General features: G+C 42.2%; 1 protein-coding gene across 50 annotated transcripts in view; it reads right to left on the reverse strand.

The window, feature by feature from the left end:
• C2cd5 (C2 calcium-dependent domain containing 5) overlaps positions 1 to 26,017 on the reverse strand; it is an 86,099-nt gene that overhangs the window by 51,814 nt on the left and 8,268 nt on the right. For 17 of the 50 annotated variants that reach the window (XM_087658324.1, XM_087658308.1, XM_087658323.1 and 14 more), the window contains exons 3-9: positions 23,658 to 23,744; positions 15,951 to 16,122; positions 13,169 to 13,264; positions 11,952 to 12,107; positions 10,320 to 10,518; positions 4,662 to 4,813; positions 989 to 1,174 (exon numbers count right to left, since the gene is read on the reverse strand). In XM_087658324.1, coding sequence (XP_087514450.1) covers positions 989 to 1,174; positions 4,662 to 4,813; positions 10,320 to 10,518; positions 11,952 to 12,107; positions 13,169 to 13,264; positions 15,951 to 16,122; positions 23,658 to 23,744 — 1,048 coding nt within the window. 50 annotated transcript variants of the gene reach the window in all.

Below are 26,017 nucleotides of genomic sequence, written 5' to 3' on the forward strand. Positions count from 1 at the left end.
CTCGGCTGATGCCCTCCTCTGAACATGGAATGTGTCCATTAACAAAAACCAACACACAGGTGCAAACATCACAATGCATAGTCATGAATGAAAGAATTCCCCTGCCTCACTCTCACAAGTGTTTTACAGCTAATGTTACATTTTCCCTAGCATTTGTCCTTGTCGTTGTTGTTGTTTGACAATAACACAAGGACACATACAACCCATGACTTGTATGGGGATGGGACGGCTCAAGCTAGCACCGGATGAACCCACCCTCTCAGAGCTAAAGATCTGTGCAGTCCAGTTCACTGCGGTGCCTCAGGAAGGATTAACTCATGTTTACATTTTTAGCTGTTCTTGGATAAGGAAACAAGGGTTAGCGTGTGTGTAGTCCCATTCTGTTCTTTGAAAACAAAAGTTTTTCTTATAGTAGTCTTAAAGTTTTTAGAGACTACACAACGCTAACTGGAAATAAAACCGAGATCTTTATATGAAGCATATTAAAAATCACAAAATAAAAGGTAAGTTTGCAGTGATAAATAAAGTGCCAGAAAACATAGCAGAATAACTTGATTAATGTAGTGGAAAGAAAACAAATGTGTAACAAAAGAATAGCACCAAAATGAGACTTAAACTGGTTCAAACAGAATCGTTTTCTCATGTAGCTTCATGGTTTAGCAACAGGATGGCACAGGTCTGATGTGGATGGAGCAGGTATGGAGGGGGCGGAGCGTCTACGTGGACACCTGAGTGAGAACCTAGGACTGAGAGTTACAGTGCATCCACATCCACGTCCTGAGACATAGTTTTTGTTAAATATAAAATGTAGCGAATACTCATAATTACCCATCAAGTAACCTTAACGACATCTGTAATCTGATTAACTGTCAGTAAAATCACTAATAGACATAAAACACACAATCATTCTTTATGGTATAAAATAATGTTTTCAAAGATGATTTAAAGTAAAGGGATTATTAAAAAAGCTGACATAATGTGATCCTACCAGAAGCAGCCAGGAACAGCTCTTCACTGAAAGAAACACTTTTCCTCAGAACGGGGCTGACAAGGCTAGAGTGATGAGGGGTAAGGCTAGATTCCGAGAGGAGGCGGGACTTAAGGTGAAGGGAACCACAAGAGAGGGGGGTGGAGCTGGGACACAGGTAGACCCCCGGCCCCTGTGGGTAAGGTGCTGTGGAGGAAAGTAGCAGAGATGCAGGTTCAGAAGATGATCAGAAGATGCAGGGAAGGAAAGCAGTGACGAGGCAAAACAGAACAATCAAATGGATTCCAATGCAGACAATCAGCACCGAGCTTAGAGCCCGCCCTCCCTCCCTCCCGCCAGAGCCCAGAGCCCAGAGCCCAGAGCCCAGAGCCCAGAGCCCAGAGCCCAGAGCCCAGAGCCCAGAGCCCAGAGCCCAGAGCCCTGGACAACATAGTGCAAAACAAGCACATCTTCTAAATTAACAGAGCCCTTTCAAACTCTGCAGTCACTAAAAAATTTAAATCATTAGCAAGATGTTAAGCCATTACATCACTTTTAACTGACTTCTTCAAATACTTAAATTGCCCACCAATTTATTTTGGTTGGTTGGTTGGCTGTTTTTTAAAAACTTGTCTGCCTGAAAACCACCACTCTCCGTTACAGTGAGAAACTTGTTGCTTCAATCCTCAACACACTTTTTAAAGTAGTAAATTTTGGTACTTCAAAATGTTACTAGCTAAAATACTGCATATTTTTGTGCTAATAGGATACTCATTAAAAAAATCAGAGTACTGTGTTGTGAATTCAAAATAGCTAGGTTTTTGCTCTCCAGTTTTGAGATTTACATTAATCCTTTTACCTCCTCTAAACTGTTTCGTACTTTAATCTGACCATAGTAGTACTATTTACAGAGATTTGCATATAAAGACCAAATACCCTGTATATTGTAAGAAATATATACAGCCACCCTGCCTACAAATGTAAAATCAACCCAAATCAAGTGTGTAAATCCTGTTAATCAAGAACTTGGGGAAAACATTTTTAAAATCTCATTTTTATAAATTATATTCTAATAAAGTAAAAAAAAATTAAGAAAACTAACAAAAACCCACTCATAAACAGAAAACTAACTTTCTCAGGCCACCCTTTAATACCTCTGCCTTCTCAGTTACCAACAGTCACTTAGAATCAGAGACTGACAGAGGCAGAACAGGATGCTCACTGAACCCCCGCTTGGGAAGGACCATGCGAGGAGGGGAAGGGCTCTCAACAAGCTAAGGCGGGCACAGGAAACACCGCACTCGGCATACGCATAGGTGCTGTCGGAGTAGTGCACCATTCATAAAGGGGTTTTAAGAACCAGTACTACAGGAGTCCTTGTTAGCACATCTGATGCCAACCAGGAAGCTTGAGAGATCTGCTTCCGTCACTTAGGACTGTACAATCTTTAGGTTTGCCCTTTTATGAAAATGAAACAAAAAAGCAAAAAAAAAAAAAAAAGCCTTTCTGAACTAACTTTGTCATCTGTGGTGACAAAATCTAATGAGCAAGCTTACTGAAAACCTTACAGCCCATGAGCAGAGCGAGGCCTCGCAGCTACGGAACCTCCTTGTTCATGGAGCACACCCAGAGTCCGACTACACTGGGACCAGGCTGCTCCAGCTCACATGGCAGACACCAGCCTCAGCACCTTAACAAGATCCGACCTCTAAAAGTAGCAGGAACTGAGGAGGAGCAGAGGTGGGGTGCTTGCCCAGTGCATAAGGGGCTGGCTCTCATCTCCGGCGCCTATGGAAAGGCACAGAGGAGCAGACAGACAGCATCCTAGGTCTATCTTCTGCTGAGTGGCGTAAACTCAGTTAAGTCTCTTATTCCTTTATGGCTATTGCTCACAACTTGAATGGTTCAGTTTTTATGCCACAAAGACAGTTAAAATGCCACATTCCAAAGCACCCATTACTATAAGATGCTATCATATTTTTAATTGTTACTCATAATTATATATAGTAAGGCTTCAGCATCTGTAGGGAATGGTGCTGAGGCCACAATGACCACCATCCCAAGAACAAAATTCACAAATACTACAGTTTCTTATACAAAATGGAGTATTCTCTACAAATAACCTTTGCATATCCTGCTGCCTATCTTAAATCCTCTTCACATTACTTACAATACCTAGTACTGTGCACATGCTAAGCCAGGGCGGCTCTAATGCATTATCTATCGTCTAGGCAAAAGGGAAGAGAGAAGTCTGCGTGCACTGGGATGATACAATCTTTTCTCAAGGATTTCTGATTTGCAATTGGTTTAATAGGCTAAGGCTGAGCATATACTTAAAAGTAAAGTAGCTTTCAGAATAAATTGTGTTTGAGAAGTGTGACAGGAATGGTAATAAAAACACAGAAATGGGTGTTTATAGTGTTTATATTCTGTGATCATACTTATAAAAAAAAGAAAGAAATTAATCTATAATAAGTAAAATTTTGTTTTGTTTTCAAAAACTCTGGATCCATTTTATAAATTCTTCTAACACTAAAATAAAACATTAAAGGTTATTAAAGATGATAAATTCAAAATAATACAAATAAAGTTTTAGTCGATCTGATATGAAAATTAGTTCTAGTACTTAAAATACTAGAAATAGGGGCTGGGGATTTAGCTCAGTGGTAGAGCGCTTACCTAGGAAGCGCAAGGCCCTGGGTTCGGTCCCCAGCTCCGGAAAAAAAGGACCAAAAAAAAAAAAAAATACTAGAAATAGTAAATCTTTAAATTTTCAACTTTCTTTAAAAATTGTTTAAATAATTGAATTCTCCCATAAAGCCAATTTAATATTTAACAACTTTTTATCAAAAAAAATTAACACAAACCCAGAAATCGTTCATAAAACAAAGAAAGGAATAATTATAAATTTAATAAATTAAAAAATATTCAAGGATGTGGAAATTTCAACTGCAGTTTCAACCTGGAGAGCAAGCATAGGAACGCGGAGCGCCCTGACCCTGCGGGCGGATATCACGGTGACTCGACAGGTCACATGTGACTTTCCAAACAAAACACTTCCTCTACGATCATCATTGGAATAACTGCAGTGATCAGTGTTTCTACTGCCTTCTAAGTTAGCCTGTAAGCAAATTAACACGTAGACATGACCAATATCATTTCCTCTTTGGGTTTTGTTTTCTGTTTTCTAGTTAAACGCAAGGCAGTACTCTACACTGAGCTAACCTTAAGCCAAAAAGCAGATGAACTGCTATACAACCATTCCAGTTCTGAACTACTCCCATAATAGAAACACAGAACTAAATTCTAAAATGAAAATGAATAAGAAATAAATTAATCATATGCTTAAGAGGAATTATGGTTCAAAACTGCAATTTGAGTGCAGACTTCTAGGGTTACTATGCAAATGTTTTAAGATAGCATTCCTCTTGACTTCAACATGAAATGAAGAATGGCAACACCCAAAAATAAACTCTGGACTTGATATCAACAATAACTAAATTAATTAAAATATCACTGTCCAAACAAAATAGTATCTCTACAAAAAAAATTAACTTTAATAACCGCAATGATCAGCATTCCATTAACTTTAACTTAAATGCAGAAACAGGAGGAAAGGTTTGGATGGGCAGCTAACAGGGAACAGAAACAAGTTCTTACGAGGAAACACAAAAGGTGGGTGGAAGCGCCTTACCAGTCTTGGGTGTCAAACTCAAATCTGTGTCAGAAGAAGAGGACTGCCGACTGTAGGACTTGGAAGGTGAAAAGGAATAAGTTTGGTTTTTCAGAGGGGTTGAGGGTCCTGATGAGTGAGTATTGGGGTTGGGATCTTCATTGAAGGGAATCCTGCCAGAAGAAGGTGGAAACATATTAAGCAATCATGTGCCAAAGGGCGTGACAGCTGGCAGCATGATCCAAACATCAGGGAAGAGGGGGTGGGGCCGGCAGTCATTTCTTAAGTGTGGAGCTGGGAATGAGGCCAAAGACAAAGAGCTGCTGTTTAACCACTCATCATCCTCCAGATAAAGAGTATCTGCATTGAAACAGTTAATAAGCCAAGTGGGAAAGCAAAGAAGCATGAAATGGAAGACTAATGGGGATTAAAATATATATATTAAAAGGAGAAACAAAAAGAATAAATAAATGACAAAATACTTCAAATAAATTTTTATAAGTTACAAACGAAAATGATGGCCACAAATGGTGTGTGGAAATATCTGTAACTATCTTCATATTTACACACACAGGAGGATCTCCAGAGAGACTGTTTCCTTATCCTATAGCAGCAGAGTGCTACAGCTAAAAACACAGCCAAGAGGACAGGAGAACTACAGAGAAACACTGCACTTGATGCCGACAGTTGCTTACCTGCTTTTCCAATAGCTCTCTTCCACAGACTCAAACAGACCCTATGGACTCACAACCCTACAGACTTTGTACATAAAGAGAATAAGCAAATCAAAGTGGTGGTGTCTTCTTGGGAGTGTATTAATTTCAACTTCCGACAACACAGAAATGCTCATATAAATACAATTGGAGGGCTCTCAGAATGCAAAACATAAAATCATAGGGCTCTGAGAGGACCTGTGGAAGAGACTCTGGAAGCTGAAAAACACCTCGACTTCCAGTCAGAGAGCCTTTATGTCAGCTAAACAGAAGTCCTTCACTGAAGCTGGATTAGAAATAAGAAAGGGAAGAAGCAAAGACTTATGGTACCTGCCTACACTACCTGCCTGCCTGCCTCTGCAGCCACTGTGCCCGTGGCCTGCCTCTCCCCAGCTCTGGCGTCTGAGCAGTCTCGTACCAGTATAGATGAGAGTGGGAACAGACACAGAGAAGTTCTGAGTGAGTCGTGAGCCAGTAGCAGTGTGAATTGGGCTGTTGTGAGTCGAGCGGCATCCATGGCTTGGAGGATGAACCAGCGGAGACCTGAAGGAATTTGTGGTCAAAGTGGAAGAAAAGAAAACAATGCATACAACAGATTGCAAAGGCTGTGTTAAAACTATTTCAAAGGAGCTTCTGGTAAGGGAGAAAACTTACTCTTTAATCCCTAGCATGCAAAAAGTTGCAATTAAAAGAGAACAGCTATTATGTGTTAGGATATCTAATTTTAAAGAACTAGATTAGTAAATCAAGAACTGTCAGTAAGAAAAACAGCACGCATAACTGGCAATGGAACTAAGACAGACAACTAAGTCGTGAATTTTAAGGTTTTCTTAACATACTTGCTTTCATTTTCCTGTTACATTTATGGGAGGGATCGACCACCCATGGAAGTGAAAAGTCAAATACAGAGTTGTCATGAAACTAAGATGTAAATTGCTTATACAATTGCTTATATCTTTCTTAGAAGGAAGTTTAGTAATGACTTATGCTTTTATAACCAGAATTTCAGGAGCAGGGTGGTGGGGAGCGTGAGACCCGGCAGCAGGAAGGAAAGGGGACATGGATGCACATGAGCGGTGCAGCCCGGACTCTGACGGGCAAGAGCTGCATCCAAGCTAATGGAGCACCAGCCTGCAGGAGAGCACAGCTTCAGACTCACGCCGACAGACTCCGCTGCCGTGGATGACATGAATAATCTAAAACGCTAAATCTAAGCGCTTAGGATGGCTGGCACATTAAAGCTCTTAGAGGGAGTCTGCTTTTATATAGACAACTGAGTGCTAAAGTGAGGAAGGGCCTTCAAATTCCTCCACTTGGTTGTTCCGTGCACACAAGAGCTCATGCTTTAGTCCCTTAGGAAGCATCTTGTGCGCAGAGCAGTGATAGATCATATGGAATGCAACTTCACCATGAGAGCTCGGTGAGGAAAATCAAAGGGATCTGTTTTGCTACATAACAGGTAAGAGAGAGAAAAGAAACTGACAGAAAGCATCCATGTTGTTAATGTAGGTAAAACATTACAAACACTGCAAACTTCCGAAGTATGATATCAAATCAAAGCTCACATATACTGGAAAACGACAATGATGTATTCTGAGTTCAACCTTGTATGTTCTCCTTGTATGAAACTTGTCTCAAAAGAACATATTTCTGGTGTTTAATCTATCCTACTCATTCATTCATTGAGATAACCTATTAAATCCAAGCTGTTTCCTTTTACCAAATTCCAGCTGAAACCAATGTTATGCAATACCCAAAGATGACATCAGTTATGATAAGATAAATCATAATTAAATTTAAAATGTCCTATAAACTGATTGATTCCTTGTAACAAATACAGGACAGCCAGTTGAAACAGAGCAGCCTACATCCTGAGGGGTTGTCTAAACAGGCCTACATTGTAAGATGCCTTCCTGATACCCTGATAATACAAGGTAGACAGTCCACTCTATAACTCGCTGACTCACAGTTTAAAGTAAATGGCTGTGATGGAAAAGGAGAAACACAATGGCACCAGGGCTCACTGAAGGCCTCCTCATGAATGTACATAAAACATAACTCTGTTACTTCTATCTTTCTGAAGTCTGTCAGGTAAAACATTTTCTTTTCACTCAAAACCTCAGTGTATAGATTACTTCAGACATGAACCTGCAGAAGCCTGGATTCCTGACCTGTAGGTAAAAGTAGATACTGGCAACTGATGGACTCAGGTCTTGTGCATGTGTGTGTGTGTGTGTGTGTGTGTGTGTGTGTGTGTGTGTGAGAGAGAGAGAGAGTGTGTGTGAGTGTGTGAGCAAGTGTGTATAAGTGTGTGAGTGTGTGTGAGTGTGTGTGTTTGTGTGTGTGAGTGTATGTGAGTGTGTGAGTATATGTGTGTGTGAGTGAGTGTGTGTGTGTGTGTGTGTGTGTGTGTGTGTACTACTTAAGAGGCAGACTCTTACCAAGTAGCCCAGGCTGGCCTCCAACTTGAGAGCGTCCTGCCTCTCAGCCTCCCAAATATTGAGACTACAGGCACGTACTGTGGTAACTGGCTTCAAGCATCAAGTCTTTAATGAAATTTATTACGGGAAAGGGGGTAGTATCTGAATCTATATGCAATCTAATTCTCCAAGTGTGAGTTAAAAGTTCACGTTTTTTAGGACAAATTTTATATGTATGCCTTTTTATTACAGTATTGTGATACACATCTAGAACCTCATATATGTCAGGCAATACTTTACATATCTCCAGCCTTAGGACACATTTTTAATGGAACATAAAACAGAGGTTACAACTTTTTAATTAATCTCACTTGTAAGGATACTTTCCAATAAAAGTTGCTACTATTGTGCTAAATTTTATGAGCAGAATTTAATCTAAATAACTAAAGACCACCAAAGGAGTGGGCTAAACACATGTATGCTCAAGATAAGGAAAATCTCCTTTTTCTTTTTTTTTTTTTTTTGGTTCTTTTTTTCGGAGCTGGGGACCGAACCCAGGGCCTTGCGCTTCCTAGATAAGCGCTCTACCACTGAGCTAAATCCCCAGCCCCGAAAATCTCCTTTTTCAATAAGGTAACAGAACAAAACCTTCCTTGAGATTTGCGATTGTTTCTATTTCCTTTCTGCTGATTACTGCTGAACTAGGAAATGGGTTAGACTGTCCATCTACAGAAGTCTGATCCCCTGATACTCTAAACTAGGAAAACATCATCGGATGAGGCTGACTCGCCCACCATCTGCTCTATGTAGCACTGACTAGTTTGTGCACTGCTGATTCTACAACCACAGAGTTACACAGTAGCACCATCAAAAGTTAACTTGTCTGTCCGTCCTACCTGAGCACATAACTTCCCAAGCCTAACTACTTCTAATCCCTGGTCCTTACGGAAGAACTAATGGCACCCAGCCTGGAGTCTCACTTGCACAGTGTTCCCATTACATAGATGAGTCAGCATCTCTGGTCCCCGACGAGACTTTCAACATAATTATTACAACAGAAAACAATCATCATTCAAACGGCCTCAACTGACAGTTCAGAGGGTGCCTAGCTGAAATACTTGAGAACGAGAGCGCTGAGCATCTCGGAGTTAGAGTACCAGTGTAGACTTTACGAGCTGAGCACTTCTAACCTAAAAACCCCAAATCTAAAGCTCGAAACCCAAGGCTCTTGAGGGCTGGCACTGATCTCAGTTTAGAGCATTCGGGATGTAGTGTTTTCTGAGCAGGTATGGGCAGGCTATCCCCACCCACCATACTTAGAACCTGCCTTAGAAACCAGTCCATCAGAGATAGGCCTAACTGGGGGTACTGGCTAGCTTTATGTCAGCTCGACACATGCTAGTCCTCTGAGAAGAGGGAACCTCTATTCAGAAAAAGGCTTCCATGACATCTGGCTGTAGGCAAGCCTACAGGGCATTTTCTTAATTACTGAGGATAGAAAAGCCGTCCCTGGGCTGGTAGCCCTGGGTTCTATAAGAAAGCAGGAGGAGCATTCCAGTGAGCAGTGCCCCTCCATGGCCCCTGCATCAGCGCCTACAGTGCTGTAAAAGTGTAAGCCAAATAACCCTTTCTACCCCAAGCTCCTTTGGTCGTGATGTTTCATAGCCATAGTAACCCTGACTATGTGTACTGAGCACACAGCCTTCAACCAATCTCTAAGTCTAAATGCCCTTAGATTATGGACTGGGAACTGTTTTGAAGGGATTTCTTCTACTTATTGACTCTGCTTTGGGTTTTTTTTTGTTTTGTTTTGTTTTGTTTTGTTTGGTCAGGTGCTAGGTGGGAGGGTGCCTTCCGGGTTTGGTTCTGTTTTATGGCTGTGTGTGTGTGTGTGTGTGTGTGTGTGTGTGTGTGTGTGTGTGTGTGTGTGTGTGTGTTATAAATAAAGACAGTCTAAACTGCCAGTGTCTAAAGTATTTACTACCTGGCCTTTCCAAGAAAGTTTGCCTAAGCATGCATAGGGCTGAGCACCTCCATCCCAGCTCTTATGAAGCTAAGGACAGCTTGAAGCCAAGAATTTTGGGTCAGCCTGGGCAACAAAGTGAGAACCAATCTCTAAAGAGGGAAGGAAAAGATAAGAGGGAGGGAGGGAGGATGTCGGGTGGAGGGGAGGTGAAGAGTGAGGAGAGGTTTTCCCACCTTGCCTTATTGACCCACGGTCTGTTTTCATGAGCTGCCTGCACATGGTAGACACCGGAGCCTGAGAGGCCTACACCGGACAGCCTGCAGGCTCCTTTCTACACACCGCCTACAGTGAATACAGTTAGTCAAGCATGTCCTAGAGAAGAAGGCAAGATCCACACAGGACATAAATATTCATTTTATGCTTTAGACAGATGACGTCTAAGGATCTGAAATAGTTAAGAAAAAAATCACACAAGTAAAAACCGTATGTTGAAGACTGCTACCAAAATGTGAGAACAAACGGAGCTTGCACATAAAAGACAGAAGTCTCCCTGAGAAGACTTGCACTGACTCATACTTACTCCTTCATTTCTTTGGATGGGGAATTGCATGCAGGAAGGAATGCTGCTGGGCTACTTAATTTATCCAGAGTGCAGGCGGTTCCTATGGCTCGCACCACTAACCCAGACTCGCCCTCCAGGTCGAAGCACTGCAAGTAGCCAACAACGGCATTGCCTCGCATCTCAAGGACTTTCAGGCCGATCTTCCTCTGTAGCTCACCTACAGAGACAAAGGAGCTCATGTAACATCAGCTCTGTAGTAGACACCTTCCAAAGGAAGGATACAATAGCAATACAAAAACAAAGGAGTGGAAAAACCAGGGACTCTCAGAATTTGATGAGAACTTAAAAGATTAACTGGTCCAGGCTCCACGGTGGGGAGGTAAGATGCTATTGGCTACAAGTTGAAGCATGGTGAGTAGATGCTCACTCATTCATCCATGGGCATGGTTTGAGTTCTGCACTGTATGCTGGCATTCTTCTCATGTCGTAGGTGTTAGAGAGTTGGACGAACAAGAAAGATAGGCTCCAAGTCTAAGGATTGGGGAGACAATTCAATGATCCAAGTTCTGCTGTGCAAGCATGAGGACCTCGTGTGTGTGTGTGTGTGTGTGTGTGTGTGTGTGTGTGTGTGTGTGCGCGTGCGTGCAATACATATATTAAATATATATACTAAAAAACAAATCTGAACTCTGACATTATAGCCCTACACTCCCAGCAGTAGAGCCCTGGGGCTTGCTGGCCAGTCACTGTGGCCACTTGGTGAGCTCCAAGTACAGTGAGAGACTCAGCCTCAAAAACACAAGGTAGAAGGTGATGAAGAAAAAGAACAAAGAATATATGTTCACCTCTGGCCCACACACTCACACACGGATATATGTAGCCACACACACATGCACATACACACGCGCACACACATGCATGTATACACTCATTCACAAAAAGAGAAACAAGTCCTACATGTACTGGCATGCATCTGCTGCTGGCCAGGCAAGAGGAGGCGAGCAGTCGGTTCTCAAGGAAGGACTGCACGGTGACAGGTGAGCAGAGACACGGCTGGCCTAAGCTGTGAGTCCAAACGATGCTAAGGAAGAACCTACAACTGCCCCTGCTCAGAGCTCCTTCCGGAATCCACAGAATTCATCCCTTACCTTATACCACCTATGACACAACGTCCTTTTGCTGTCCAGTTAGAATTTTCAAGGGGCCAGGTGAGCAGCTCAGTCTGCAAAGTGTGTGTACTGCAATAAGGACCTGAGTTCAATTCCCAGAGCCCACGAGTTGTTTGTTTGTTTTTAAAGTGGCTCACATTTGTAATCTGTGAGTTCCAAACCAGGGCAAAACCATGTTTTAAAAAGAAGTAAAGACAGTGGTTGAGGAATACTTAAGGTTGTTCTGTGGCCTCCACAATGACACACATACCTGTATGTTCACCTGTTCTCACACACACACACGCGCGCGCGCGCGCGCACACGCACATCTGATTTATAGCAAGAGACTTGTTAAAAGTATGCAGTGGTTCGATGAGATGGTGCCTGAGGTAAGGAATCGACACTTCAAATTCACGATGTTGCTGTAAAATGTCAAGGGCCCTGAGAAAGAAGGTAATATTTAGAGGCTAGTCCATCAGCAGTGAAGTGCCTTACTAGATACCTGACATTAAGGAAATGAGCCTCTGCCTGGCTTCATTCGATGCCCTGGGTGTACGGATTCGATCAATCCATTGATACTCAGGGTCCTCATTGACCACAAGTTCCTCTACAAATCCATGGATTACCACAGCTCTGTAGCACTTTGGAATAGATGTTGCTGTTAAAATAAATTAGTTATTATTATTTAATAAATCACAAAGCCAAACAAATATTTACAAAATATATAAACAAAAAAGTATTCATTCAGTTTTTAGGTTTTAGATCTAATGCAAGAAAATCTACTATAAAACCTCAATGCAATTATGAATTCTCGAGAAGCTTTCAGATCTGTCTTATCCTAAAAATAATTTCCTATCTTCAGACCTCTCACTTTTCTCACATAAGAATAATAAATTTAAATTGTACTTTCATGATTCAGAGGATAGCTAGATATTAAACAGAAAATCAAAGTATCAGAGTATCACATGAATCTGTACAAGCTAAAAATAAATTTAAGTTTATGAAAATAAAATGAAAGTTGGCTAGTGGGTGCAAACATGAAGGCAAAATGTCTTTCCATCTCACACGACAGCCCCTTTCTGAACATGTTAATGAGTCCCTCAGACCCCTGTTCCTAGCAGCACCCATGGTCACACAGCCAGCTAGTACAGCAGGCACAGTACACAGTACACAGATGCATTCGAGACTCACTGAAAGAAGTGTATGGTTGGATTTAAGTAGGATCTAGTCAGATTCAAAGGTGAACCATCCATACCAGTCTCTCAAGAACTGTATTCAAGCACTAATGATAACTACTTGGGGATGCTGGGTCCACTACAGAGGATGGTATTGAGCTGCCAGAGCAGTCCCACACACACCCCTGTGCTGTGGATCAGCGGTGCAGGCTGTATGCTACACCACACATCACTGTCTGGGGCATCACGTGTCCAGACTGGACCCCAGCTCTGCTCCCCTCACTCAGCATTCTAGACTACAGCAAAATGCCTCAGGGTTTTTCTAACAAAAATTTCTAAGAACTTGTAAAAATTAGACATCATTTACTCTAAAACAAAATAAACAGTCACAGAGGTACAGTGACTATTTCTAGAAGTTTAACATTTTTCTCTTATATCAGAACCAAAGTCTAAAACACTTTTCCACTAACCCTTCTAAATATTAGTTTTCCATATTTAAAAATTACTAATTTTTTCTGTTAAACAAAACAATGTATTTACTTACTGCAAAAGAATTTAACTCCACATGATGACTGTCTAAATCTGTTTAAATCATTGAAGAGGTCTACTTTGACAACAACATTGATTTCTCCGCGGATACCTTCAGATTTAAAAAGAAAATCAAGTCTCTAAGTAGAGAACATGTACGATCGTGACGCAAACAGATGCAATTACTGCTCCTCAGGCAATGTGCTGCCATGAAGGCACGGTCGGTAGGTCGCTGTGCTGCCTAGCTAGTCCCACCCCTCGGCCCTCGGGACACTGAGGCTGAGCAGAGACAGCCCGAGAAAAGCACTGTCCACAGTTACCCAGCTCATCCACGTGAGCCAAGACGGCCTGAGGCATGAAGTCCCTTGAGGGATGACGGATGGCAGTGGTGGAAAGACTTGGTGAGTCCGAGGCCACAGCCCACTAATGCTCACTGTGCTCACATCAACCCAGGGAGCATGCTGCTGCAGTAGCACCGTCCTCGTTTTGAAGAAGAAATCAGTGTGTAAGTGAGGTTTACTAGCTTCCATAGTGCCCTAACTAACAGGCAAAAGGGCAAGAATAAACGTCAGCTCTTGATAACACCAAGGACATGCCACGTGGACTCTGATGTAACATGAGGTTTACCATGCAGCTTCCAGGACATGCTGCAATAAAAAGAAATGACCCAGCCCTGCTGCTAAACATTTACTAACTACATTTACCTGACTATCTGCATAGCTTAACAATGTCTAAGAAAAGCCTTTAGAATTTACTAAAACCAGAAGAGATGTTTCAAATACAGAGCCCATATAAAGCCAATTATAAACAACCTTATATGTTAAATGTTAAGAAATTAGTCATGTGGTAGTGGTGGTGCAAAGCAAGTTCCAGGACAGCCAGGGCTACACAAAGAAACCCTGTCTCGAAAAACCAAGAGAAAAAAAAAAAAAGTCGGGAAACTTTTTCATGCATATAACTGTTTAGTGCTTTAATCTAGGTCCATGACTACCTCTTTAGCATCACAGCCTGGCTAATAAATTCCAGGGGTTTCCTGTCTCCACCTCTCTAGTTCTGGTATTACAGAAGATGCCATGTTTACACATGGGCACTAGGGAGCTAAACTCATGCTCTTTTCCTTCTATAGCAATCATTTTAGTGACTGAACCATCTGCCCACCACTTCTCTCTTTGAAACAGGTCTCTCACCGAGCCTTGAACTCACTGATTTAGCTAGACTACCTGCCAGCCCCAGGGTCCTCCTGTTCCTCCCCTCAGTACTGGTACACACTGCTTGCTGTAGTTTCTGAGGATCAAACTCAAGTCCTCATGCTTACCCAGAAGCACTTTGCCAACTAAGCCATCTCTTTACACTCTGGGTTACATTTTTTTAACTTGCAACATAATATCTGATTGTCTTTACTTCCCCACTCTAGAGAGAATGAATATATAATAGGTACATTGTAGAAAACAGGGGGTGAAGGGGGAGAGGGAGCTGGCTATAATCCAGAAATGGAACTGTGCAAACAACCATTTTATGCATTCTACCAAATCTTCTAATGATAATACAGATTAAAATTCTTTTATTTCAACAACTTTGAGATGATCACATTTTGTACCATGAATTTTGCAAGCCACAGTATAGCACATGGTCTACCTGTCTCACTGTTTTCAGGGAACTTCCTCATTTTCTTCAACTGAAAAACAGGGACTATGAACAGGGGCGAATCGATTTTGAAATCCCATTTTTCAATCTGATTTATCATTTTGAATGTTTGTAAATAACAGATATAAGTCCTGATGAATGTACACACAGTCCTCAGCAAATGTCCTGCTCCACTGAAAACATCTCACTTCTTATTGTCCTTCCTTTATCAGTGGGACAGCCAGGTCAGAAAACAACCTGACATCTGTGCCAGTCCTGGGTGGAGACATGTCCTCAAATTAACATCCAGTTAGATTAGCCAGTCTCAGAGGTTTTTGGTCGCAGGACCCTTATATTCTAAAAATTATCAAGGACTTCAAGGAATTTTTATAAATTTTACTGATATGTACCATAATAAAAGTAAGGTTACCAATTTTTAAAAATGTGATCATTGCTTTCTTTACTCGTAACAAATGATCTTGAACTTTTTACAAAAATAGCTAGTTTCTAAAACAGAAAAATGGTGACGAGAGTCACTGTGACCTTTTTGCAAATCTCTGTCTCACTTCTGCTCTATACATCATAACTCCTCTAAAACTCAGGAGAAACTGAATAAAACCATGAATGACACAAACACTGTGAAGAAAACAGCTCTCAACTCACAAAACACACACCTGCAGTGCAGGGCTTCATACCACAGCCTAGCCTCAAACTCAGTCTTACTACTTTTCGCCCAAATACTGGGACTAAAAGCAAGTACCATCATCTCTGGATAAGAATCCAGCTTTCAATTACAAAATTAATCAGTTAGAAAATAAATTTTAAAAATATAGACTACCAATACATCATTATTCTGCATTTCACTTTTTCGTTTCTTTCATTTGTCAGTGCTAGAGACCATCCCAGAGTATAATGCTGGCTAGGAAATGCTCCCCCAGACCCACCCTACCCTGAGACAGCTTCTAAACGACACATTTCCTTGTCTGTCACATGGGGACAGCAGGCACTTTAACTGCTCAGAGAAACAGTGGTTCTCCTAGCAACATTTGGTTACTTGTCTAGTTCCCAAGATTTCTTTTAGAACTAGGATTTTAAAAAGGACAGTGTAGTACAAATGTCCTCCAGGCAAACAGGTATCAAGCTACACTTCAATTCCTTCCAGCGTTGCTCCTTACCATGTATGGTGTCATAAATTGGGAACCACCCTGAGATGACTGTGGCAGCTTCACTATACAGTAAAGGGTCGATGTCAATGTACACCTTGCCGATAGCATCGTTTGCACTGTACGTATCGTGGTCAAGCACCGTGATCTGCAGAGGTTCGTCCTGTAAGTCCTCATCATCCACCTGAAACCACACCTGAAATTAAACCTTAAAGCTTGGCAACTTTAAGCATCATAAGTTATACACTGCTGGACCATACGGGTCTCAGGGACTATCTCTAAGGACAGAGGGAAGAGATTAGCTAACACAGCCTGGTAACTCAGCCAAGCACTACATATAAATAGTGGCAGAGCACCTGCAGCACAAGGCCTTGGACACAATTCCGCAATGGCACGAAATATGTGTATGTGAGTGTGTGCAACTGTGTGCATTTGTGTGTGCATGTGTGTGTGCGTGCATGTCTGTAAAACAAATGGAGGGGGAGGGGGACGGGGTCTTTCTATGAGTCCAGGCTATCCTGGAACTCAATAGATAGGCCAAGATGGCCTCTACCTCAGCTTCCCCAGTGGTAAGATTAAAGACATGTGCCTGGCTTCTCAGAAATATTTTAAATATTGAGATATATCAACTGCATACAATATGCCCCATTAAAAGACTACATTTACCAGACTCTCTAGCAAGTGACAAGTTATCAGTGCAACCAGTACCCAGAGCTGGAAAACCTCCTAAGGGAGCCGTCCCTTGGGAAGCTTTGGAGAAAAGCACTTCCAGGAAGAAGCGTCTACAGCCGCGTCCCTCAGTAGAAAGCCCAGACGCAGCCAAGCTACTCGGAAGTGGTTCTCGGGAGAAGCACGAACACACCCCACAGGAAGATCATTAGGAATGGCAGCTACTGTCCACTAGGCCACGTCTCAGGGGACCCTTTATTGGCTATGAGCTGAGGCACAAGTATGGCAGCAGCTTGTTTTGTTTTATTATTTGAGACAGGGTTTCATTGTAGTTCTGGCTGTCCTGGAACTTGCTCTGCAGACCAGGCTGGCCTCAAACTCACAGAGATCCTCTTGCCTCTGCCTCCCAAGCACTGGGATTAAAGGCATGTGCCACCACTGCCCAGCTTAGCAGCTTTTCAACTTGCAGTTTTGTTTCCTTAGTATATGTGGTGGTTTGAATAAGGATGGCCCCATATATCTGAATGTTTAGTCACCAGGGAGTGACACTATTTAAAAGGATTAAGAGGTGTGGCCATTTTGGAGGAAGTGTGAGTAGATAACCAGGAGTGGCAGTGATAGGGTGGGCTCTGAGATGTCAAAAGTCCATGCCAGGTGCAGTCTGTCTATCTCGTCTCTCTGCGTGGTTCCCCTCCCTCTCCCCGACCTCTGCCTGTGAATCTAGATGTACCTCTCCACTACTTTTCCAGAACCATGACTGCTTCCACTGTGATAATAACGGACTAAACTTCTGCAACTGTAAGCAAGAGCGCCCAGTTGAATGCTTTCTTTTATAAGTTCTGCCTTGGTCATGGTGTCTCTTACGGAAACAGAACAGTGACTAGGACAGAAGTTGGTACCGGGGAGAAGGGTATTGCTCTAACAGGCCTGACCATGCCTGCTTGTTGGCAGAATGTAGGCTTTTAGGCCTTGGCTTAGGAAACAGCTGAACACTAAGTGGAATGGGCCGTACTAGTATTAGCGAGGAAGACAGAGGTGCTGAGAGCAGTGTAGAGTATGCTGGCCTAGCCCAAGAGGTCTCAGAGAAGAATATTAGTAAGTAACCTGGAGGCTACTCTTGTGATATCTTGGCAAAGAGTGTGGCTGCTTTCTCCCCTTGTTGGAAAAAAAAAGTCTGTCAGAGACTAACCTGAGGATCAATAGCATTGGTAGAGGAGATTTCAAGGCCATCTAGTATTGACTCAGTCCTGTGGTTATTAGTGATCATTCTTTTTTCTTTTCAGGGCTGAGGACCGAACCCAGGACCTTGCGCTTCCTAGGCAAGCGCTCTACCACTGAGCCAAATCCCCAACCCCTAGTGATCATTCTTATGCATATTGATAATGAGAAGGAGCAAGCTAAACAAGGAAAAAATTTAAATGTATGGCTTGAGGAGAAAAGGAGCACCAAGAAGTGTAATGGAGCTACATTCACCACACAAAGAGATAAAAGTTTAAACCAAGTCAGACAGCGGTGGTGCATGCCTTTGATCCTGGTGCCTAGGAGGCAGAGGCAGGCAGAGCTCTGTGAGTTCAAAGCCAGCCTAGACTACAGAGTAAATTCCAGGACTTCCAAGACTACACAAAGAAACCCGGTTGTGGGTAGGCAGAAGGAAAAGAAGACTGATGCTAAATGGAATAGAGAGTGGTGACCTCAGCTCAGTTCCCAACTTGTGAAAAGTAATTCAGAAACACTTAAGAAGTGAAGAAAACCATCGAAACAGAAAGATGATGAAAAGTGTTTGATTAAGGGAACCACACTTTGACCATGTGATTCAGGCTTTAGAGTCAAGGACACAAAAACGGGGTTGTGGAATCTCCCTCTGCAGCTAAGGAAGAGTTCTGAGGCCAGGTGTGTATCAGGGTGTCCTCCCACGGAGGCCTAGAGAGGCCATAACATGAAGTTGTATAGGTGAAGCTTGGATCATGGTGGAGACCTCTAAGATGTTAGAGATGCCAGTCTGTTAAGATTTGGTCTTTTGCTTGTATTGTAATGCTAAATACTAGCCCCAAGGCCTGATTGCCTCTATGGACGAGAGAGTCTGAATGTAGACAAGTGATGCTATGTAAACTTGCCCCCCAAGTTATCCCTGATTCGTGAATAATGCTTAAAGATGTAGGGGAATATTCCCCCAATTAATTGATTGGCTAATAAAGACAAGAAGCCAATCTCTGGGACAAAATGAGGAGGAGGGCCTCCATGTCCAAGAGAGGCAGAGAGGACTCGGGAGGAGAAGAAGAGAGTGAGAGGATGCAAGATATAGAACTGGCAGACCCTGTGGCAACCTCCACCACCAGAAGATGTCCGACATAGAATAGTTGATGAGTTTAGGATGATAGACTCACACCCAACGGCTGTGTCATCTCTTGATTTTAAACTTAGATTGTCTCGTATTTTCCATTCCTGGCAGGAGGGGAAGAACGAAGGAGGGAAAAAAACATAGCCAGAGCAGAATTAAATCAGGTTTTGGAACGGGAAGATTGGACCGAGAACCAGGGGAGAGGAAACCACAGCAGAGCACAGGAGCACAGGCTGGCGAGAGCCTTGCCCACAGCTGACCATGTGGACCAAGAGAGCTAGGATAGAAAGCTAGCTTGGGAGCGGTTCTTGACTGGAGCAGCTTGGCGGAAGGCTAGCCACAGGAACCAGGGCAAGACCACTTAAAGCCAGCCAGCCACTGGGGTGGACAAGACCACCGATGCAGGTGCCTAGTTGGCAATTGCGTGAACTTTTTTTTAAAATTACACACTACAAAAGATTACAGTTGGGCAGACGGGAGATGGGGGGAGGGGTCCTTAGGTTCCCAGGCTTGGGGTCTGAGGAGATCACGAGGAGCGGGAAGAAAGAGAATAAAGAAGAAGCTGCCACGAGGTAAGAATCCTAAAGTGATGCCAATTAGAGTTAAGAGCCCAGAGGAAACATGGCAAATTATATGATGGGATTACTGGCTGGGAAATAGACATAATAGCATACAGTATAGATATCTGCCCAGTTCTTATACTGATTAAGGCTTATTATAAATATAAAGGGTGTGTGTGTCTTTAACCTGGGAACTAAGTGGTCAAAGGCAGGGAAGAAACCCTGGGTTAGGATTAAATATTCAACAACAAGAATATGGGGTACCTGCCTAGGAGAGCTACAGACTAGGTGTGGACCCAGCCCAAGAAACAGAAGAATGGTGCAGTCAACAATGCTGAAAGCTGGAGACAGGAAGAGTGTTCTGGGGTCACACGTGCGAATGCAGAGTTTGGAGTTTACCCGACTGCTTTAGTCCAGTATTCCTCACCATGCTCCCTGCCCACCCTTTCGGAGTGATGATGTCTAATCTGTCTCATTGTGTGTTGAAGGCATGAGATCTGCTTTTTGATGTTACCAGGGTAACAGTTAATATACTGCCATGAGTTTCAAAAGAGATTTCAAACTTTGCACTTTTAAAGAGTGTAAAAGCTGAAACATCTATGGGGACTTTTAAAATTGGACTGAATACATTTTACATTATAATATGGCCACAAGCCTATAGGGGACTGGGAGTAGAATGTGGTATTTTGAATAATGGCCCCAGAGGCCCATATATTTGAATACTTAATCACTAGGGAGTGGTCCTATTAGTAACTATTAACAAGATTAGGAAATGTGGGCTTGTTGAAGGAAGTGTGTCACTGGGGGCGGGCTTTAAGGGTTGGCAGGCAAGGCCCGTCCCTCTCTGGGGATGTAGCTCCTGCACCATATCTGCCCCACTGTGATGATGAAAGAAAGAGTAAAGCTCGGAGACTGGGAGCTAACCCAGGATTAAATGCTTCCTTCACGTGCTGCCTTGGTCATGGTGTCTCTTCACAGCCACAGACCATGACTAAGACACATGCCTAAACCACTCATGCCTGTATATTATCTAAAGGACACACGTACCTCAAAACGCCAATATTCAAACCGACCTAATGCCTAACTGATTTCAGAGTAACACCCAACTTCACTGCTGCCAGCTCATATTAACTCACACAAGACCTTCCTGGATGAACACAGAATTACAGCCACCCTGGTGTACCTCTGAAAAGATACACACTGAGGAAAATGAAGTTCAAAACGGACAGCACGAATGCAGACATGGATAAGTTAGCAAGCTCCAGGAATAGGACTTCCATTTTCTCCAATCAGACCTCGGCAGTTCACAGCATCCTGACTCTTGTAGAATACATTTTCTGAAACTAAAGGAGAGATCACAGTCGTGCCATTGACCAGGAGCAAAGCAGTGCGATTGCCTTCCTTCCCTGGTAGTTTGGAAGGCTCTCAACGAGACCACAGTATCCTTCAGATCAGCCAACAGTCTGCTGCACTTCATTCTCTTTCCTTAAAGAACAGCGGAACTACCCTTTACCCTGTCTGCACAATGACTGCAAAGTAAGGCTCAGATGAGGAAGACAGGGGAATCATTCTCTGTACTATGTAAGGACCATGGCAAAACTGTATTCTAAGTGAAAACTTCTTCAATGCTTCATCACCCTGTCCCCAAAACTTACAATAGTGGAGTTGGGCGTGTCAGAAACTGAGACAACTCATTTAAAAGTGAATAGGTACACAAAGAAAAAAGGCAGACACTACCAGGAGATAGCTAGGCACAACAAGAACCTAATGTTTTTACAGAAAGCACCCATAAAGAAGCCAGAGAACTAGAAGAACATATCATAGGCATAACAAGAGAGAATGGCTTAGCATAGGGTAGAGAATACTGCACACAGCCATCAAACCCATGATGCCTCAAAAGGATCCCTCCTGGATGGGAGACAAAGTGCAGACAGAGAAAGGAGGCAAAAAGCAGGCAGGGATAAGCGGAGGAGAAGCTCCTCCTCCGAGCCTTGGAGAAGATTCCAGGTTCAGGTCCTCTTGGACAGAGCACTCCTCTCATCTACCTTCTCCTCCACCTCAGAACCTGCCACTGAGTCAGGCTTGTCTCTCTACCAGAACCTCATAGCCCACTCTCAACTCCTCACCCTTGATCAACCTTGATCAGTCACACAGCCCCACAGACTTACATCTACGCTCAATAACCTACAACAACCACAGCCAATAGAATTAAACCCTAGTCATGGTGTGTCTCAAATACAGCTTCTTCTGTTGACTTTTTCAATATTTTTGTATGGATGTGGCATGTGGGTGTGGGTATGGGTGTGTGTTTGTGAGATATGTGTGTGTGATGTCTTGTGTGTGTGTTTTTTGTGTGTTTGTGTGGTATGTTGTATGTGTGTTTATATATGCATGCATATATGCATACGAGTGCCCATAGAGGCCAGAAAACTGCACTGGGTCCTCAGAAGCTCTCTAGGCCCTTGTGAGCTGCCCCTATGAAAGCCAGGTACAAAATGGTTCTCTGAAAAAGCAGCCTGTCTTCCTAACCACTGAGCCATCTCTCCAGCACCTGGTTAACTTGTAAACTAAAAAGATAGTCTTAGCTCTTGTCAATGGAGAATGAAGTCTCTTAACAAACACCTAAATTACTACACACACAAGAAAGTAATTAGCTAGCCTCTTACATCATACCATTAAAGAAGTTAATTCAAAATTAATCAATGACCTATAGATAAGAGCTAAACCATGATATTCTCAGAAGAAAACAAAGAGAGTGGATTTGTGATACCAAAAGCATAAACAACAACATGAATCTGTATGTACTGAGCTTCATAAAAAAAAAAATCTATATATCAAAAAAAGCCAGTCGATGATGGCACATGGCTTTGATCCCAGCACTCAGAATCAGAAGGGCAGGTCTATCTCTACGTTCAACATCAGCCTGGAGTCTACTGAGCGAATTTCAGGACAGCCAGGGCTACGCAAAGAAATGCAGTCTTTAAAAAAAACAAACAAGAAAGTAAGAAAGTAAAACCTACTGAAGATCAGAAAGTATCTGCAAGTGGTATATGATAGGAATAAATATTAAAAATACAAAAAACATATAAAGACCTAAGCTCAATCCCTAGCAAAATATGCATACATATGAATGTCTATGTAAATTTATACACATAAATAATTTCTATAACTCAAGATAAATAATTAAATTTAAAAATGAATGCCAGGGGCTAAAGGAAGTTTCAGCAATTAATAGGGACAGTGGCTGCTTTTCCAGAGGACACAGGTTTACCTCTCCAAGCCCCACGTACATATCTGGTGCTCACACATACAGGCAAGCTAAACACCTACAGAAATAAAACATGAGTGAATGAATAAGTAAATAAATGAATAAAATTTAAAAACAAAAAGTCTACAATCCCAGAACTCTGGAAATAGAAGCAGAAGAGCCAGAGGTTCAGAGTCCCCCCAAATGCGTGCTGAGTTACATCCTAATAAACGCAAAGAGACAACACAAAGGCACCAAGGCTAAGAAAAAGGGGATGGAAATTACGGCTCAAGCAGCACAGTTTCTGTCTAGGGTAACAAAGGTTTGGAAAGAGTAGTAATGTTTGCAAACACTGTGAATGTACTGAGTGCGACGGAGGGAGGGAGGTGCACCTAATGACACTGAGCAAGAACGCACCAGGTGCAGGAGAGGCTGAGGCAGAGGGGTCTCGGTCACGGCCAGCATGGACAACACTGCAAGGCTCGGCTTCAAAATTAAACATGCAGAAGTGGTTGGAACCAGGTCTGGGGTCAAATGCCTATGACCCTAGCACTTGCAAAGTAGGAACAGGAGGATCAAGAGTTCAGGGTCAACCTCAGCTACAAAGTAGTTTAAAAAGACAAGACTGTGCTTGTTCTGCGTCTGCACTGCTCTTCAGATCGGGTATATGCTAGAACCCAAAGAAAACAGGAACATAAAGCCTAAGAGCACACCCATTTTTCATCTGCACTGGCATGTATGTTAACTGTGATTCAATGCTTCAAAACAACCCCAATACTCCCAAATGAACAGAGGTGGAAATACTTTACAGGCATAAAAACTAGCAAACTTAAAGGAGAAATTGTTCTTTATCATTCTCAGGAAAAGGGGTCACACCCAAACATCAAAGTTATTCAACAGCTTACCTCAAATTTAAACCACTCCGAGTTCCACTGAGGATTGAGTGACTTGAGGTACACATCAGTCTTAAAGGTTGTATTACCAAACTTTACCTAAAAAAAAAAAAAGAAGAAGAAGAAGAAACTATTCAAATATATACATCAAAAATAAGAATAAATGCTAGGCTGGGAGTGGTGGCACATGCCTTTAATTCTAGCACTGAGAAGAGAGGTCAGATCTCTAAATTCAAAGCCAGTCTGGTCTGCATAGCAAGAGACTACCTAAAAAAAGGGATTCGGTGGTGGTGGGATGGGGCAATGGGTGCTAGGCTAATAAATGTTAGTGGCAGCTAAGTGAGGATTAAAAAAATGAAGAGAAAAAGACAATTATCCTAAAAAAAGGAAGAAGGATTGATCTGCCCAGGTAAGTGAGTAGGATACAAGGCACAGAGATCCACCTTCTGGTCTACCTGAGCAGCTCCATAGGGAACAGAAAACATACATCATTACATCAGCACTGAGGGAGCATTCGGTATGTCCACTTGAAGGAGAACAGCTACAACAAAATCAGATGGTAAAGAGGACACCATCTCCTCACCTAAGCAATCAAGATAAATAAGAAACTGAGAAAGACATTTGCCAAATAAAGAACTAAGTTCCCAATTTGTCACAATTAGCCAGGACAGGTAGCACATGCCTATAACCACAGTACTTACAAGGATGAGGCAGGAGGCTTGCCAAGAGTTTGAGGCCAGCCTGTCTTACAGAGTAAATTCCAGCCCCCCCCCCAAAAAAAAAATAAAGAAAAGAAGAAAGGAAGAAAGAACGTGTGCGCGAGCAGTCATAATGATTTTCACCTCTAGGTCTGCCACCATTACCAATAGTACAGAACACAAAGACAAGGCTACTTTAAGAGTCGGCAACGTTCAAGGAAAGAAATTAATTCTAAACAAAATCAAACATATTAATAATAAATTTCTTTAAAAACAGCATCTTGAACCTACAATCTTACAGAATACCAAATATGAACCTAAAATTTCTTCAACAAAGGTGGTTACAGGTGTTAGTACAACAAGCTATCAAATGAAATTAACATGTTTTAAAAAAGAAAAAAACCTAACAAACAAACATAAATTTTACAAGTTGACATTCTCTATAACCACTACTGTCCTAAAATAACTGACTAATACTACCTTACAAAGCACAAGTTCTAACGACTGGCATCTCAATATACCACTAAGGAAATGCTTAAAGGAGCATTCAACACTCGGAAGCGGACTTTGTCACTCTTATTTACAGCTATGAAACTTAAACTTAAGTAACGAAATACACTTTAAAAGCATAAATAGTTCATCTGACAATCTTTAACACTGGTTAAAAACATTCAAGTGTTTTTAACTAATGGAAGCATTTAAAAACTATGTGTATACGACACAGTTAGGCTGGAGAGATGGCTCATCAGTTAAAAATACTGACTGCTCTTCCAGAGGTCCTGAGTTCAATTCCCAGCAACCACCTGGATGCTATGACCATCTATAAAGGAATCCCATGCCCTCTACTGGCATGTAGGTGCACTCCTGCATTTTAAAAAGTTAATAAATTAAAAATTAAAATGTTTTAAAAAATACAACCCATGGCTTTTGCTTGTGGCTTGGACTGCAGGGGCAGCTGCTCCTCACAACTTTAAGGGTATCTTCAGCTTTTGTTTTCTGCTCACCACGGTAGATGGAAGCCTGATCCAAACAGGACACCATGGCCATCAAGGAACAGAAGTTCTTCTAAGTAGTTCAGATACACTGTTGTTTAATTTACCTAAAACTGCTGTATTTGAGGTAAAATGTTTGTTAGAATTACAAAACCACTCAAATACCAAATATATTGAATTGCTCTGACTCATGGCAAAGAGAGCTCACAATGTTTTAATTTTAAGTTTATAGCTCTCTTTTTTCCATAACAGTAGTGAATGAAATGGGCACAGGAAAGAAACCAAAATAGCCACTCAGGGAGGAAAAGGGCAAAGTTTATTCCAAACCGCCAAGGCTGTCTGTCTGTCTGCCTGTCTCTAGGGAAGCAGAGAGAAGCAATGCAGAAAACATTTCCAGGGCTTTAAGGGACCTGGAAAAAGGGAAGTTTGTAAACTGGGGTACTTGTTGAATAGAGCTTGAAGGAATCTAGAAGTTGGCAAAGAACTTGCTATGGTAGACACCAGACATACGTCAATGGACAAGCCAGAGGTCGCTTTTGCCACAGATAAGAATACTTCCTTATAGCAGGTAGAAGCTATTCCCCAGCCCCTGGGCCGGCACGGTGCTGCTGCCGGCTTTTGTCTACATGTCACTTTGGGAAAGGGATTTCTTGGGACCAGACAAGTGGTTGTGCTGATAGTT

Source organism: Rattus norvegicus, chromosome 4, assembly GCF_021556685.1.
Source record: "Rattus norvegicus strain SHRSP/BbbUtx chromosome 4, alternate assembly SHRSP_T2T, whole genome shotgun sequence".
Classification (NCBI taxonomy): domain Eukaryota; kingdom Metazoa; phylum Chordata; class Mammalia; order Rodentia; family Muridae; genus Rattus; species Rattus norvegicus.